Source organism: Catharus ustulatus, chromosome 3 (genome assembly GCF_009819885.2).
Source record: "Catharus ustulatus isolate bCatUst1 chromosome 3, bCatUst1.pri.v2, whole genome shotgun sequence".
In the NCBI taxonomy this organism is placed as follows: Eukaryota; Metazoa; Chordata; class Aves; order Passeriformes; family Turdidae; genus Catharus; species Catharus ustulatus.
In genome coordinates, this window is record NC_046223.1 from 16,015,906 (window position 1) to 16,033,802 (window position 17,897).

The window sequence follows — 17,897 nt, forward strand, 5'->3', positions numbered from 1 at the left end:
AGAGAAGGAGTGAGTTTCTGCTACTTAACTTATATTTTAGTACTTCTAATCAAATCTTTAAATTACTGCGCTAAGGATGCTTTGACTTAACCTAAATAGTATTTCTTCATAATAGATTATTTGCTGAAAAAAGATGTTTTGATACAGATTATTTGACAACTTAACATAGTAACACCGGTGGGGAAAGCATTCACGTTTATGTAGCAGTGTAGTTTTACTTGTGTATGATTGAAAATACTACAGTCTGTCTTCCTGTCCTAATGTCACGATGCCTGGGATTTTTAGAAGCGAGGAGTACTCAGAAGAGTTAAAATGGGCTGAGGTTTTTGAGATGAAGTTCTACAAACATGTTCTGTAGCTAAACAGTTGGATTGGAGCTGCAGTGATGGCCAGTGATAAGGCTTTGTAATAGAAATTTGGTATGTTAAGCAGGAATGGGAGAGCTTTTACCTGATGAGAGTCAAGCAGCATTATTCTTGAATTGTTCTCCAGTGGTGCTTTCTGCCTTTGCCTAATTAACAAAGCCATGGTCATCTTGGAAAAGGACTCTCATAGTTTGGAGACTCTACAAACTCCAGGCAATTTGTGCTGCTGCTTGTTCACCCTCACAGTTTAAAAAAAAAAGTCTCCTTATGGAAATCTTTTTCTGATGTCTTTGGAGGGCTTAAATGCTTTCTTTCCTTATTTGTGTACAGCTGTAAATTCAGTGAACTTCTGCAGTGCTTTGGGCCAAGGAAGTCTTTGTTTTTCTTTGTAACATTTTAGCAGTTTGTCCTGCAGAAGAGATAATTATCTGTAAGATTATTTGTCATACAGAACTTATCTGAAGGTTTGTTGGCCATTGGTCTTGTTTATAGTATGATGTTTCTTCTTAATGCTAATGCTCTTTATTCCTACAACTTTTTTAGGATAGTCAGATGACCTAAAAACCACAATAAATTAGTAGTGTGAAATAGCATCCCTCTTCCACCAAGGTGTTCTGACTCACCTAGTCTGTTGATGCACTAAGTAAAATTAGTTTGGCTAAACAAGGGGTGTTTATCTGTTCTGGTGGATCCGTGTGTTTGGAATTGTTTCAAGTCTGCACACCTGTGACCCTTCTCTCTGTGTGTTTTTGTGCATACATCAAATTTGTCTCCAGAAGAATGCCTTGACAGCTCTGCATATGCACACAGGTGCATTCTTGTACATATTCAACTTCTCATCAACACTAAAAATTACTCAAAAATAACACTAAAAATTATTCAAAGGGACAAGATCAGTCTGCGTTGGCTCATTGGGAGGGAGGGCATAAAGGGGTAGTCAGCACTAGTCAAGGCATGAAGGGGAACCTCAGCATGGGGCAGCTGTCATGCCACATCTTGACATCTTTGAATACTTTCTAACCAATTTTGAAAAATCTTTCTTTGGAAAAATAATCAGGAAATGTAGTTAAAATAAGTAGGAAAGGAGTCTATTGATTCCCTTTTTGTCTGCATGTGTTTTGTCCACTGAGTCTCCACAGTGTCCTGGTCTGTAAATACACTGCTTGGTGTTGATATCCAAGCGAAAACGTTTGAGTTCAATGGATAATGATGGAACTGTGCAGACATGGAAGGAGAAAACTGACCATCTTAATGTGCAACTTCTAGGTTATCTTCTATTTTTTGGCATAGTGAGAAAGAACATTCCTCTTAATCTCTATGTCCTTGTGGCCTTTTAGCATAGGGTTTATTTTTTGATAGCTGTTTCAGTCTCTTTCAATGGCTCACAACACAGCATTACTGTGTGTAGTGAAGGGCTTTGAGAGTCTGGATGGAAGGGACTGTTACTGGGCTCCACTTCAACCATACTGTTTCCTTATTGCTTCTTGCTGCATGTGTTCAAACAGCTTTTACAGTTAATGCACGTGATTTAAAAATACTTTGAATAGAAATTTACCATACTGAGGCACAACAAATTTATAGGAATGTGTGGTGTCTCAGACCTTCAAAATGGAAACTGAATGAATGGGAAAACCCCCTTCTGTTTGGTCTTAAAATGAGTGAATATCCAGAATTTGGTAGCCTAAAAATGGGAGTTCAGGTGTGTAAGAAGGAGGACCTGTTTAAGAAATGAGAAGTTCAGGATTCTACTTTAGGTATACTAAAAGACTAGAAATAAAGGACTGTGGAGGAAGAAAGACAATCCTGTTGAAAACTCAGTATTTCTGGACAATTTTGACAAAACCAAAAAAATTAGTAGTTTCTTTCCCTTTTGTGACTTATGCTTTCTCTCAGGTAACCAAGCTTACTCTGCCTGCTTGAACTTTATTTCCTCTTCATGTTGTTAAGAATAAATTTGAATGGAAATAATAAGCATCAACTATTTTTGTCAAGGAGGTATCTATAATGCCTTCTTTTACAGATGGGCATTTCCGTAACGTTTAGTGTAACAGAGCTTTAGTCAAATTGGGACCATAAGAAAAACAGTTGAGAGATACTAAGAGAAGAAGCTAGATTTATTTTTAAATGAAATTGTCAGCAGTTGAAAATAGTTCTTCAGATATAGGGCATCTGTGGTTTTAAACTTGAAAGTGTTCACTGCAGAAAGTCTCATTCTAGAAACTCTTAAATTATGCAGCCATTACATTTAACTTCAGAGTTTATAAGGAAAAATGTACTTGCAATTACTGTAATTAATTACCAGAAGACATAAGTAACAACCAAATACACAGATTTTTGCCCTCTACCACCACCCACGCACCTTGACAGTTGTTGGTGTGTTAGACTCTGAAGTTTTACCTAAAGCAGAGTTTCTGTATCAAAATCAGTTGTGTTACCCATTAAAAATGTTTCTGAAGTTTGAATGCACCTATATACAGCTGTTAGATATATATATATATATACATAAACCCACATGGGTTTATATGTACATACAGATATATCTAACAGCTCCTCACCATGTGAAATGACAGTGTTAATAGAAAATACTAATGGAAATTTAATAGCTACTTAAAAAGCTTTTAGTTCATTGATTCAGCATTTCATGCATGATACTGCTTTTAATGGCAAAGATAGATCATCAGTCAGTATCTGACAACCTGCTTTCCTTGCTGTTGAAAACAGCAGAGTTAAAACCAGCTGAGTGTTGTGGGGTGGTTGGTTATGCAGTGCTGTGGAATGGGCTGGATAACTTAATGTGTGCAGAATTCACACAGTGTTTAGGTTTGAAAAAATAAGTGTGTGTCTGTGAAAATAAGCCTGTTTTTTAGAAAGTTCTATTTAAAGGCAGGGAAAACAAAAAAAAGGTAAAAACTTGATTAATGTATCAAAAATATGCCATTTGGTTCTCTAATAAAATCAGGATGTAATTTTTTTTCTTTCCAGATATCCAAGAGCAGTAACGTCTGGATTGGGGTGTTCAGGAGATCCTTAGCCTACAGGGCAGGGAAGAACAGAGTGTCCTCCTTGTGCTGGAATTTCTTTGAACATATAATACAAAACCTTCTTTCCAGCTTTCCTCATGTTTGTTTTGCAACATGTGTTGGCAGTGGAAAACAGATGATCCTGTTCTGCCAATTTGTATTTAAATCATGTATTAGTATTGTAAAACCTGGTAGAAAAGCTATTTAGCCTTTATCTTCCAGAGTAGAAGGTTTGACTAATGATAATAGTTCTCTGTGTAGGATTTACTTTTTCTCAAAGCAGTTTGGGTTTAGGTAGGCCCTTAGTCCTACAGTATTTGGTGTTGTCAGCAGTTTTTTATTTTTACTGTAGGTCTTAACAAATTTAGTTTTGTATCAGATGTTGACTACTGCAGTGGTGTTTTATAGCTTGATGACAGATTTCTTAACCCGTCTTAATAATAACATATATGCTGGCAAATAAGTATTTCCCTCCTGCACCCCGACGATACTTGGCACTTGATATGGTTCCACATGTCGTTTTCTCAGTTATTTCCCTGAAGCTAAACAGAACCATGCCTTCCTGGTCTTGACAGGCACCTTGGAGCTGGTAATTTAAGGAACTTAATAATAGGAACAGTCACTGAGAAATTTCCAGAGTAAGGATCAGATAAGTGACTGTGTGTGAACCTTGCCACAGTTAGGCTTGTAAAATTCAGCCTTACTACTACACATGTTAGATACAACATACTTTTGACTAATTCAAGGATAAGAAATACTTGCTTTCCTTTTTTATGTGTGTATGTTTCTGGCATAATAGCACACATATGTATTATTTCCATTAAATAGCCTTTCTTGGGAGGTTAGAAATAATTGTCTTATAACAAGGGATCTCTTTGGTGAACAAAAGAGCAATAATTTGGCAAGAATGAATGATTTTTAAATTTTTTTCCTCTCCAGTCTAAGGTATTTATGTTTTCAGGATACTGTTGTTAGTTATTCTAACAGGTATTAGGTATTCTTATAGTGATATTTCACAGTTTCTTTGGGGGGATGTGCATGCTGGAGTTTCTTTGGGTTTTGTTTGGTTTTTTTCATTTCAGCTGTAACATTTGAAATTGTGTAAGTGTTGATTGTAGTACTAGGGGAGCAGGAGAAAGCAGTGTGCTTGTTTAATATAAGTGTTATAGTATAGAGAAATAGCCAAAAAAGGTAGCAGAATTAATATTTTTTCCTTTTGCAGTTTGCACAGTTATCTTTTCCTGGAGACATGCTCTTGAACATCCGAAATCGTGAGGAGTGTTAGCACAAGGTGTGTTTTCCTCCCAGCTATCTGTCAAGGTTACAAGGTCCACATTTTTTTCCTCTGGACTATTTGGTGTTTCTCTGCTACTTTGTAGACTAATAGACAGCTTGGAAACTTTGCTTGGTACAGTAGGGAGGAAAGGTAACCAAACCCAGTAAGCTGTTAAGTATTATTAATACAGTTTTCCTCCTCTTGCTTCTTTCTTAGAGGAAATAATACTGACTGTACCCTTTGGAACCCAGCACACAAGGACTGCCTGGCCTTTCATCTTGCTTGGTTTTTGCCTTAGCCTTTTTGCCACTGCAACACAGACCCATTACTGCCTTTCCTTGTCATGCTCGGCATTTCAGAAACTCTTTTAATTCTGAAGCACTAAACTAGGAATTTCCTAAGGTTCATCAAAACTGCTCTTTGATATAATGAGGTTTCACCTGGGCCAATGTCTTGGTAGATGTTAGTCACTTCTGATGGACAGTCCACAGAAGACAGATGACTTTGCATGGCAAGTATCTCCAAATATGCTACTACACTTGGGAGATACATATTTTTTTCTGCCTGTGTTACAGTAGTGTTCTGCAGATGCGGGTCATGACAGTGAAATCTGTGGGAGGCTTTAATTTCCTGAAAATTGGGTGATATGATTGTGCCCTGAGATGGTGTTTTACAGGAGTTATGCTTGAATAGCTGCAATAGTGTTAATTCATAATGAGATCTGTGAATTGTTTTATTCCTCTTTCAAGAGGAACCATGTTCCTGATGGTTTCCCATGGATTACAGGAAATTCCTGTAAAGGGATCAGTTAGGGGCTGTAGAAAACTTACATGTTAAGTTGTGAATGTATTGAGTGAAATCTCTGCATTCTCATTGAATTTACTCATTCCTAGACTGTGGGTTTGCCCCACATTTTTTTCAAAGATACCAGAAGCTCAACTAGAGAAGAAATGAATAGTTTGTGCTCCTTCTTCAATTCAGCAGTGCTAAAGGAGGTGAGGCTGAAAATAATTGCTGCCAGAAGTTAATACAAAGAGGAAGTCACAAACTTGTAATTATTTTTTTGGAGTTATTGGTATCAACAACATCCAGACTTAGTCTAATTAAAGAAGGTAAGGTTTCTGCTTCATAGTTCAGCTACTCTTTGCTTATTAGAAATAATCTGTCCTCACAAATAAGTATCACTTATTAATTTTACATAGGCTAGTTAGAACATTTTTCTCCTGAGTTTTGCAGGCTGATTTTCATCCTGATGATGTCCAGCTGTTTGATTGTCATCATTGTTCATGGAAGCAAGTTCTCTGAGTTTAATTTTTTTTTATGGTTTGTGTAGTTGGTTGCTTGTTTTTGTGGGGCTTGTGCTTGCATGGGGGTTTTTTGGGGTTTTTTTTGTTTTGTTTTGATTTTTTAAGTACCAGCAATTGTCTCTACTATTCCTCTGTTTACATATTCTGGTGATTTTGCTGTTGCTGTTGGAGAATCTATAATTCTTTCTTGTCTGAGAGACACTTTACTTCCTGATAAAATGGAATTTTGGATTTTTTTGTAGGCCCCAAGGGTGTAGTCACAGGGTTCCTCTTTGTTCAGGCACCTTGAAGTACTGCCTAAACTTGGAGTATGAGGATTGATCAGAAACATCTTTCTGGTCAGAAGAAAGTGACGATGCTGGAACCTGTTTCAGTGGTTTTTATTGTTCTCACTGGCTGTGCTTTTCTAATGAGATGAAAGCTGCTATATTTCAGCCAGAGAGGGAGATGACCTTTGAGACTGGTAATCTGTCTGCCCTAACAAATGAAGTGATTTGGCCAGGTAGAAGTTTTAATTGGTCCTACTTGGAATCTCGAGTATAGTTTCACAATAGACAAGAAAAAAAAAATCAGCTTGTAGTAATAGAGTATTTTATTTAGTGTTGTTAAGAAATGTAACAATGAAAGGCTCTTAGCACTGTATTTCTGAACCTTAAAATCTACTTGGTCAGCTTTTTCACCGTAGCATCAAGGAACCGTGCAGCAATGCCACAACTTTGAAAGTATCGCTTTCTTAATGAGGAATGCACCCAAAAAGGGTTCCTTGTCCCTTCTCAATGAAACCTTGTCACAGCAGAAGTTAAGCAGGAAGTTCCCTTGATACTTGCACAGCAGCCACCTGGAGAGTTGTTTATTACTTTGTTAAGTGTTATAGATGGTGTTATAATACAGTTATCATCAGTTTGGGAAAAAAATGTCATATTAAAAAAAAAATAACAGAAAATAACATCTGTCTTTGAAATTCTAGTTTATCAATTCTATATGCTAGTGCTGATCATTAGAGCTGCTTGTTCTAAGAGAAAGGTCTTTTTCCTCCCTCTCTAAAATGAGTTATTTAACAAGTGACTCAAGTGTGCAGGTACTTGCACAATTATTCTGTGTCTATAATAAAAATGTGCATGTTAATGATTCCGTTTTCCAGAAATTCAATCTTTAACCTGATGTTAAATATCCCTTTTGAGGGCATGGCTGTGGAAAGAAACCAGAATTTTTCATCAAATCCTCGTTATCACTTTTTAATCCTGGCTTCTGAAAAGGAATGTATTCTTCACAGTAGCTGGAGGGTTTTTGAACTGGTGTTAACACATGTTTTTTGTGCTAGGTGGTTTTGGACTGTGAACTCCCTAGGGAATGAAGTGTAAAGATGTGAATAGTTATTTATGTCTGTTGATGATTTTTTTAAGAAATGTAGATGAGGACAAGTTTTGGACTTGGAGCCAGTGTATCTTGCCCAGTTGTCTCCTTTTCTATTAGTCTGTTTTGTGCCAGGTCTAAGAACTTAGGTTTTTGCCTTGCTGTGTAAACCATGCTTTCCTATGGAGCATTTTGGGGGTGCCAGCTGACCTAGCAGAGGAGGAGAAAAGATCAGATTCTTAAGATTTCATGGAAATCAACTTTTATCTAAGAGTAACACTGAAGAAATAATCTCAGCTTTAAGAAACTCTCTGTCTATCTAGAAGTAGTTGCTTTTCTTCTTGTAGAAAATACTTCTAAATATGTTGTAAAATTAACATGAGCTTCTGGATAAATATAGAGTTTGAGTGTCTGATCTATTCTTACTCTTTTTAGGCCATCATGACTGCACGACCTATTTCCAGAGAGAGTAATAAGATATCTTATTTGGGTATTGATGTTTAAAAGCTTAATATGTAAATGCAGAAAAGGTGCTGTTTGATCCTTTGGGTGGAAGGTGGTGTGTGTGTGTTTCTTAAATTTTGCTCTATATAAATACTGTAACTTGTAGTTTCAGCATAATTTCCCCCTCTCTTTCAATTGAGAAATAAATTTCATACAAGAAAATTTCAAAGTATTCCACTCAATTTTTGTTTATTTGATAAACTGTTACAGCTACTGTTACAGCTTTTCATATTATTGTATATCTCTGGTTTATTGTCAGTAAGAAATTGTATGTATATTTAAGATATTCTAGTAGTCAGTAATGGTTATTGTGTCTGGTTGTTGCTTCCCAGAAGGCAGAATCTCTTTATTCCATATGGCGTTCAGGAAGTCTAATCTTTCTGTAGTCTTTACAAAACCATACATTTTTAATGTTAGGTCTGTCCCCTTTCCAAACTGAGAGCCTGCTACTCTGAGTAGCAGTTCTGACTCAGAATCTTTTTCTTGCAGGGTCTCTTTCCAGACAAACAGCTTTGTCTTCAGTCAGAGATTAATCCTTCTCATTGACCAGTGCCATCAGAACCTTACACAAAATAGCACCTTCAGATTTTACCTTTCTGTGACCTGTGCTGCTCTGGATAATGCTGGAAAAATACTGCGGGATTTCTTTCTATAATAATTTAAAAACATATCACAATACTTATTAAGGTCTTTGTTAGTAGCAAATTAGTTTGCAGCTACTTATTTTAAAACCATGTTTTTAACATTCATCATAAAATGGAGTAGCAGTACGCATACCTCCTGTTTCTTATGGACTTTTTTTCCCCAAAGTCCACTGTAGAGAACTGGAATTTGACTGTGAAGGACCACCCTAATGTTCCTGCCTTTAGGATTGGATCTGAGCTCTGTGAACTTTGCATGTCATCTTTCTCAGTTTTGTAGGGGTTTTCTTTGCTTTGGATGGGGGGTGCTTCTGGGGGCTTTTTTGGATGTGGTATTCCTAGCTAGTGTGTTGGTTTTTGTTTTTCTCTTCAGAGAGGTCCTCAGATATCTTTCAAAAGAAAATGGTCTCCATTTCAAAAACAACCTTAAGCCATCTATAATTTAAACTAATCCTTAAATGCTGCCTGGAATCAATGGGTAAGCCTCTACTGGTGTGAGAAACTTTTGCTCTGAGATACAGAGTATCTGCAAATTCTATGTTCAGTGCCTTTCATGTGTTGTTGGTACTGTATCTGCTTTCAGGTGTCAGCCACTTGTTAGGAATGTTTTCAAGGACACAGGATGAGTGTCAGTCGCATTACTGATACATGCATTTGTTTAACAGTTCACTCCCAGGGACTTGCTCCTTGGAGAAAAGTAGTGGGTGGGTATGTTCTGCTTGGTTATTGGGTCGGCAGTTTGCTGCAGGGATGTTGCTGTAAGTGCAAATACAGAGCTGCCTCATGTTTCTGTTCAGTAAGTTACTTGCCTTCATTGTTAGCTCTGTTGGGGGTACCTTCCTCTCTACTCGCTTAAGTTTGTGTCATCCTCTCCTCTTTGTTGGAATTTTGAGTTAATCCAGAAGTGGATCCAATCAAGTACTTGGGACTGTTGTCTCACAGGCTGGCAGGATGCTTGATATGGGTTTTGCCAGATTATGGCAAGAGGAGCTCAATCCAGAGCAAATGAGCTGTATCAGTTAATATTTTAGTTGCTTAATTTGTGTTTTCTTCTAGTTATTAAGATGGACAGTGTTGGAAATTTTTTTTAATAGTTTATTTCATTCTGAAGTTGTACTGGCTCTACTTAAAACACTGTTTAATGAAGTCTTCCTGTTAAAATTTGTTTGATAAGCAAGATGAATCATGGCTTCATTCAAATAGGTTCAGTATAGAGTAACTTTATTTTTCAGAGCTACTCTTCTAGATCACTCTCAATTCAATATGGATTTTCCTGTCTCTAAAACTGTTTGGTTAGGTTTCTCACCACTTTCTTCCCCCAGCCTACAGTAGCAATTTCAGTGCTGTCTGTTTGGAAATACCTGCCACCCCCAGGACTCTGCTTCTCTTAACTAAAAGTCTTTTTGTTTGTTTGGTTTTGCTCCTACTGCCCCATTTGGGGAAGGTAGAGAAAACCAGCACAAAAATGTGATGTTTTAGAGTGAAAACTTAAAAGATCAAACCCTACAGATTAGTATATGAGCTGCCTTCCTTGGAACCCTCCTCCCATTTTTTGTTTTTATGATGAGCCTCTTGGAGGAAGCTAAAGCTTTGTTACTTTTCATTTTAAAGAATGTAACAACTTCACAGTTGTCATTTATATTTATGATGCTTTTTGGAAATATTATTTGAATGCATATAAGGTAGAAATGAAACCACGTGCATGTGTTTTGGAAAAGACATGGTGGACATGATACATTTTCTCTAGAAGTGACCTAGGTGTGTGTATTTTTTAATAAATAGCTCTTGACAACACTGTCACTTCGGTAACTTATGTCTTTATGAAACAAAAGAAGTCAATTGATATGTTTTTATTTTTTCTTTCTTTTAATGTACTCACTTCCACAGCAGCTGGGGAAACGCAAAGCACTTTTGACAGTAGTTGCCAGAACGGTGGATTTTTCTTCTTTTCCTCCTGGAAGTATTTGTCCTTTATGGTCTTTTGTGGGTCTTAAAGTTTATAGTGTTACAGTTCAGGTGCATGAGTCATTTTGAACCATCAGATGAAATGATTCTTAATTTAAATTTAGGTTTTGACCTGTCAGAGTTATGAAGTTCAGTAAACATGTTTTTATTTGAAATTATTTTATCTTACTCTACAATATAATTGGTGAAAAATATTCAGGTAAATATTTTTGAGAGCAGACTCAGCTTAATTTAATCTCTTAAAAACTGCAAGCATATTGACTTGGTTAAAATTGTGACAGCATCTGGCAGTCATTTCAGCAGATGTTTGTGTGATGATATTAATATTACACACACACTCTTTTCCAAATTTGTTTATTGACTTTTATGTTTCTATCATCAACAAATGTGATTATAATGCTTTTTATGTATGTTACTGCCTGATACTGTTACACTTTAAAATAGGTTTTTTCGAAATATTTTGGAGGCACTGAGCTTCTGTATTTTAAAACATATTTCTGCTCTAAAGCAGGTGTACGTTGAAGTGATTTTTAGGGAAGGACTTTCAAAATAGAGCTCTTGGAGTCTGGTTTAAGAGTTTTCTTGCTTAGGGAAGGGCAGTGTGGGGTGTTGAAGAAGTATTACTTTGTGAGCAGCATCTTTGTGAAGGCTCCCAGTGTAGCTGCTTTAGTCTGTTCAGGGCTTGTGTGGAGCATCTGGAAGGCTAAAACCAAACACCAAGGCTACTGCTGGAAGAGATCACTCAAGACCTTCAGGTTTCCTGGTGCTGTTTCACTTGACAGTAGCTACACAGGCTGCACCTGGAAAAATGGGATCAGTTGTTATTCCTGAAGTGTCAGAAGTGTGTGCAGAACCCCCTTAGAAGTGTGACAAAAACTGCTGGTGAGAGATATCATGGTCCCCTTCCCTCATCTTCCTTGGTGTTCAGATGGAAAAAGGAAGATTTTAATTCTGATACCTACTGTGAGTGAGTGCATATTCCTTAATGACATCTGTGCTAGAAAAGCAGTCTTTGAGTGGGACTCCTGCCATTTTCCTAAACACACTGCAAGAAAATGAATATATTTCTCTTCTGCTTAGCCAGTCCTTCTGTGTTTCAACCAAACTGACCTTTCCTTCCATTTTAGCCCAAAGGCTTCTGCTGTCTCTTTCCAGCAGTAATACATTCTGTCCTTTGTGGCCTCCATGGGTGTTCTGGGGACCTGATTGGTGTTTATCTGTGCCCTTTCCATCACCTAGTGAGAGGCCAAAATTCTCTGCTTTGCTTTCTATTTTTTTCCTTTACTTATTATGCTGTTGCTGTGTTTCATGTGGCAATTTTGAACTACTGACCATCCAGAACAGGGGGGAAAACGCAGCTATTCTGACAGTCGTCTTGTGTCTTCAATGTGAAATAAGGGAGTGGGGGAGAGGGGCTTGAGAAACCATGCTCCAAGTCCCCAGGTAGCCTCTGGGGGATATTAGCAACTGTAATCATAGTTACTGTATCAAATCTAAAATAGAAACAAGGGCCAAATCTAAAAAGGGCAAATCTAAAATAGAAACGAGAATCGACCCCTGCTGCATTGTATGAGTACATTTGGGTGTTTTGTTGTGTGGAGTCTTGGGGCTGGTGCTGGTGCCTCAATTCTTCCTGGCAGGGCCTGCCTCACACCCACGGCTCTGCTCTGGTGTGCCAGGGAAGGATGGGAGCTCTCCTGTAGCAGCTTCTGTCTTCTGCCTACCTTGTTAAATTGAGAGGGTGTTTTTGATCAGAGATGCAATGAAACAGGTAAAGCCAAGTGACTGAGCTATGAGTATGCAGAGTCTGCTCTGAGGTCACTGACCTCACACAGGCAGCGATCCCATGCTGAGGCAGACATGCCTTCACAGGAAAATTCACTACAGTTCATCTATCAGTGTCCTTTAGGCTTTTTGCATAATTCATAAATACTTATCCATCCTAGGCAGTGAAGTGGTCAGATGTGAGGTGTGCCTGGGAAGTAGCAGACAAGGAGTGTGAGCCTGCTTCTAGCTGAAGTTTTGGAGGCAGCTCTCTTTTTAAAAGTAGTGGGTCTTGATAGAAATTTCAATGCTCACTCCTGTCCTTAAAGCCCTGTGCTGTTGGTGGTTCTTCCCAGTCATGGTCTTGTGGCTGTGCTGAGGTGGACCAGGTGCTGGGCTGGCTGAAGGCTGATCATGGAGGTACTTGCAGGTTAATTGTCAGGTGGATTAATGAGGTGATGAAGCTTTCCTCTATTGCTCTGAGAAGCCTGTGTGTTGTACACATCACCAGTGGACTTCATCTTTGCACAGCTTCTGTCCTCTATTTGGGTGTTGTGATCTCTAATGGTACATGGCAAGATTGCAGTTTATAAATATCTGCTAAGGAAGGGGAAAAATAGTTTGGAGTTTTGGTGGTTTTTTTTCACTGATGTAACAGTTCAGGCTGCATGGTGTGTATAATCAATACAAGCAAAATGTTTTGTAATTTATGTCAAAAAATCCCGAACTACAAACTCTTAAGAAAATAATGAGATGAAAATTTTGAAATGGGAGTGAGTCACTTCAGAATTGCATTGCTTTGTGTTTTAGACAGTCTACTGTAGTATTGGAAGAGTAGGGGAGTTTTATTGGTGGCATATCGGGTTCTTTTTCCTGGATTTTTTTTGTTTGTTTACATTATTCTCTTCAACCTAATATATTCAGGAATACTGCTTGGCTGTGTGACATTGCTTTTATGGATGGTATTTTCATATCACTTTTTGCACAGTTCAAGAAAAAGGCAATTAAATTGAAAAGGAAATGCAAAATTGTTTTCTCACAGTTAAGCATCTGCAGAAAGTATACCTTTTTCTTAAGTGGAGTTGGTTTTTGATTTATTTTCTAGATGCTTTTTGTTCTGGCCTTTTTAAAATTCTTGCAGCTTTATAGTGTAATGTTAGTTATAGGGCATGCACTGATGAGTAATTATTTCTTGCTGTTTCAAGTATGTTCCATAAATATATGTAGAGAAAAAATTGAAACTAATGAATCAAAACCTTTAAAATTATACTCATGACACTTTCTGCACTTCTTTTTTAAAGGGCAGGGAGAAAATATGCTCTTACTTTTTCAAGTATAATTTAGGTGAAGAGAACATATGTATTTAAAGCTACCTCCATTTTACAGAAGGTTTTGTGTGCTGGCCTGAGCTATTCCCAAGATGTTTTAGGAAAACTCAGTCTTGAATTTTGTACTGAGTGCTATGTTTACTAAAGGATTTCTTGATAACATTTAGTTAATAATTGACACTTCACTGTTCTTCATTCTGCTGATAGTGTTAGGTAAAAAATTTGAAGTAATGAGGTGATTGAATTAGCATAGTGAATTAAATGTTTGCAGAGAAACCAAAAGCCTAGGTTTTTGGTTGGTTGTTATTTCTTAAGCTGCTTTTGGTGTAGCTGCTGTGTCTGTATGGAGGAAGTACACATGAAGAAACTTAGAATATCACAGCATACAAATCTGACTTTTTTTTTTACTGGAAGTTCTCTGTTCTGTAGCACCCTTCTGACTATGTACTTACCTAAAAAATTCTGTAGCATTTTCCTGGGGTAAAGCAAAACTACAATTCCAATTATTGAATTTCTCATTTTGTTTGTAGATGATGATGTACCTGCAGATATGGTTGCAGAAGAATCAGGTCCTGGTGCACAAAACAGCCCATACCAACTTCGCAGAAAAACTCTTCTACCTAAAAGAACAGCTTGTCCTACAAAGAGCAGTATGGAGGTAACTTCTTTGGTTTTAATTGTAAAGGAAATGTTACTGTTTCAAGATTATGAAACTAGTTAGTATTTTTCTTAAGTTATCTATTGACTGAAGTAATTCTTTTTCGTTAAAGGGTGCCTCTACTTCAGCTACTGAAAACTTTGGCCACCGAGCAAAACGGGCTAGAGTATCTGGGAAATCGCAGGATTTATCAGGTAAAACTTTTGTACTAAAAAGGGGATGAGGGAGAAGGAGTAGAGATATTTTAACGTCACACATACTGTCCCCAGACTGTTTTTCTATGTGTTCTCCAACTAAGAAACTAAGTGGGGAAAAAATACTAAACCAAAACTACAAGCTAGTTCTGAACTTCAAATTTGGTAGCATGATTTAAATCAGAATTTTTAGAATCAGGTCCTTTCTTCCATCTGCTACGCTACAGGCGTGTTTTGGTTGTTTTTTATTTTCATAGTGCTGTGTACTTGTATCTAAGCTACTGTTAGGAGCAATGATGGCATTGTTCCATTGCATTTTTAGGGGTAGTTTGGGTATGTCATCATAGTAGTTCATTGTGAAGAGAGGGAAAGACTTGGTGTATTTGTAAATAAAACAACAGATCCACCTGCATGCATAACATATGTAGATTTTTGCACACATCTACAGTAAATGTACACTGTATAACAAACACATTAAATCCATGTGTATGTAACTGTATTGTGTATTTTGTTTGTGTGCACACACTTTGTAGGTATATACAGGCACACCTCCCCTGCTTGTTCTGTTTTCCATATAGTTCTTTAATCTCCTGCTCCTATTTTTCGTTTCCTGACACACTCTTCAGTTCCAGAAGATCTGCTGTCACTTTTGCTTGGAAAATCAACACCAATGTTTGCCAGCTCCCATCGATGTGGTTTCTCCTGTTTTTCTTGCTTCTGGTGTTTTTAGTCCACATCTCCCTTAATATTGTGAATTAAAGCTGAGCAGTTGGCACTTTGGGTCTGTTTTCGTTCCTTCAGCTGAGGTCTGCTCTTTGTGGCTACTCATTTTCTCCACAGCTTAGTTTTTTGTCTTTTGAGCTCTCTTTTTCCTCCTTTGTTTTGTTTTCCCCCTCTTTGATCAACTCTTCAGCAGCTGTTCAAGAACCATTTAACTTCAGATTTATATTCTTGAAATAACCAGAACCTATAGGACATAAACCTGTGTCATTTTGCATTGATTCATTTCCTGACAGTCTCGCTGTAGCTTTGTGCGGAGTTGTCTTGTCACAGACCCTGTTTCTCTTGACAGTTCTTAGTTTTTCTTCCATTTCATTCACTTTTTTGCTTTGTCATTGTGCTTTTACTCTCCTACGTTCTTTAGTGAAAGTGTGTAACTTTCTAACATGAAGGACACTGATTTCAAGATGAGTTCTCCACACTTCCACTGCACATTCCATTTGTTAGATTCTTGAGCTCATGGTGGGGAAAGTAGAGGGATTGTGGCAGGATCTCCAGCATATAATTAACAGAGGAATTCTAAACAGTGATTTTACAATTTTACTTTTAGGACTGTTTTCAAACCAGATACAATTTAAGAAAGAAGTGTCCTCAGACTCAAATTATTTTCTATTACTCTCTTTCCCAATATGGGTGATGGTTATTTTTTATCCCCCTGTTGAGTTTCGAAGAGATTCCTCTAAATTTGCATGAATATTGATTCTGGTGACATTTATTTTAACACACAGTTCACCTCATATTTTTTGTTGGTGTAGGTAGTGGTAGCTGTTGTGACTGAGTTGTGAGACTTTTTGGATTGTCATGAGTGGCAGCTGTGTGTTGTCATCTGGGCTGTGCAGGTGTTTAGAACTGTAGATGGAATGAAGGTGAGGGACCAGAAATACAGAAAAGTTTCTTGATGGAAAACCATTCCTTGTTGTCGAGACTCTGAGTGGAGGAAAATTCAGCAAAGTTGAAAGGAGAAATGCCAGTCAACTAGAGTTTCCATCTGGAGTGGAGCCAGGAGTTGGAAAAACATGTGTTTTAATACAAAGTTGAGAGTTAGCTCTGCTGGGAGTGTTGCTATTTTAAATTTCCATTTTCATCGAACTATGGATTTGAAGTACATCCTGAGACTTGAGGTTACTGCCTCACTCACTGATTGTTCTGTACACTAGGAACATGAATAAGTTTATAGAACTTACGTTTTAAATAGATTTTTTTCTTTTCCTATTGATGTCCTAAGATACTTTCCCAAGAACAATACATACTATGTTTCTGACATATTTTTGCTTCTTAACAAGAAAAGATTTTTGCTAAATATGTCCTTATGGAGCAAATGCTATTTGTCTCCATCTTCTCAAGTAAAATGGACAAAAAAGGCAACCATATAAGACAATTTACGATTTTGGATTCTTGGGATGGCATTCTTGGTCTTTGTTTGTAGAAGGGAATTCACTTTCAGGCTGCTTTCCCTGCTCTGTGTCTTGGTATTACTTTGCTAGTCCATATCTGCTAAATGATCAAAACTGAAACTGAATTGACTTCATGCATATCCTGTGGAAATGGAATGACATAACTAGCTGTGTTTCTAACTTTCAGATTTGCTAAATCATAGATAGTTCAACTGTCAACTTACATTAGGGCAAAGATAAAGATTGATGATGACCTCTCTTCATTTTTATTTTTAATCTTGTCTGGTTTGGACACTTCTTTGGAAAACTGGTTGGGTTTCTTCTAATATGAGTATGCTTTTTGTACATTACCTTCACTTCATCAATAGGCATGAAACTTTCAAGAGTAGGAGCAGATAAATGCTTCAGATTTGGTGGCCAGACAAGCCTTTTAAAACTGTTTTTGCTCATTTTTGTAAACTGAGAGGAAGAACACATTGATTGCATCCTTGCTTTGACACATTACTAAAAGATATCCAGGATGTGAAGTGTGGATTTAGAACAAAATCATGTAGGTCTCTCTTGGATACAGAGAAGTCTTCACATTAAGAAGCAAATTAGCTTTTTCAAATTATACTGGAGAATTTCACGTGGTGATCACTGTATCAGTGATTTGAGTGGGGAAATCTTAAATCAACCCCTGTTTAATTGAGCAGAAGGGCAATATAAATTAAATTGCTCACTTTTACAGGATTTTGAATAAAGCTGAGTGAGGATAGCAAATACCTGTAAAATCATCATCTTCATTTTGAAAGCAGTGCCTAAGTTTCCAAGTAAATGCTACTTGAAAAATTGCAGAGACAAGAAGGTTAATTGAGGCTTTTAAATTTTTATTATTATTTTTTCTTCAAGTATTTTGACACTTTCTCAGAGTTGGTCCTTGTCCCCTGCAGTAAGAAAACACAATTTTAATTTTGAAATTGAACCTAGGGAGGAAAGCAGGAGTATGAACTTTGGAGCAATGGGAAGGTACTATGTTAGTGAGCTTCCCCATTCAATAAAAAAATATTCAAGGTCCTTATATAGATAAAGGAACAAAAAAACCTGCAGGTTGTTTATGGAACTAACTACTTAAATTGTATGCCTCAGGTATTTGTGTGTTAAAAGAAGACAGGTCATGGAAAATTTGGGAGGATTTACTGTTTTGCGTCTGCAATGTAACATTTCAGCTTTCAGTAAGACAGCAGAAGACTACATCTAACTGGAAAGCTACCAGAAAAAGATTAATTCAGAAGCAAGGTCCAATTATCATGTGATGCATTTCAAGAGTAATTAGGACTGTAGAACAAACTGCTCCTGCCTGTTTGAC

The 17,897-nt window shown here is 37.3% G+C and overlaps 1 protein-coding gene across 3 annotated transcripts in view; it reads left to right on the forward strand.

Annotated features, from left to right (window-relative positions):
• The window catches only part of FBXO11 (F-box protein 11), a 69,631-nt gene that overhangs the window by 20,501 nt on the left and 31,233 nt on the right, over nt 1-17,897 (forward strand). For all 3 annotated transcript variants that reach the window (XM_033053806.2, XM_033053807.2, XM_033053808.2), the window contains exons 2-3: nt 14,054-14,181; nt 14,294-14,375. In XM_033053806.2, the coding sequence (XP_032909697.1) occupies nt 14,054-14,181; nt 14,294-14,375 (210 nt within the window). The remainder of the gene's footprint in view (nt 1-14,053; nt 14,182-14,293; nt 14,376-17,897) is intronic.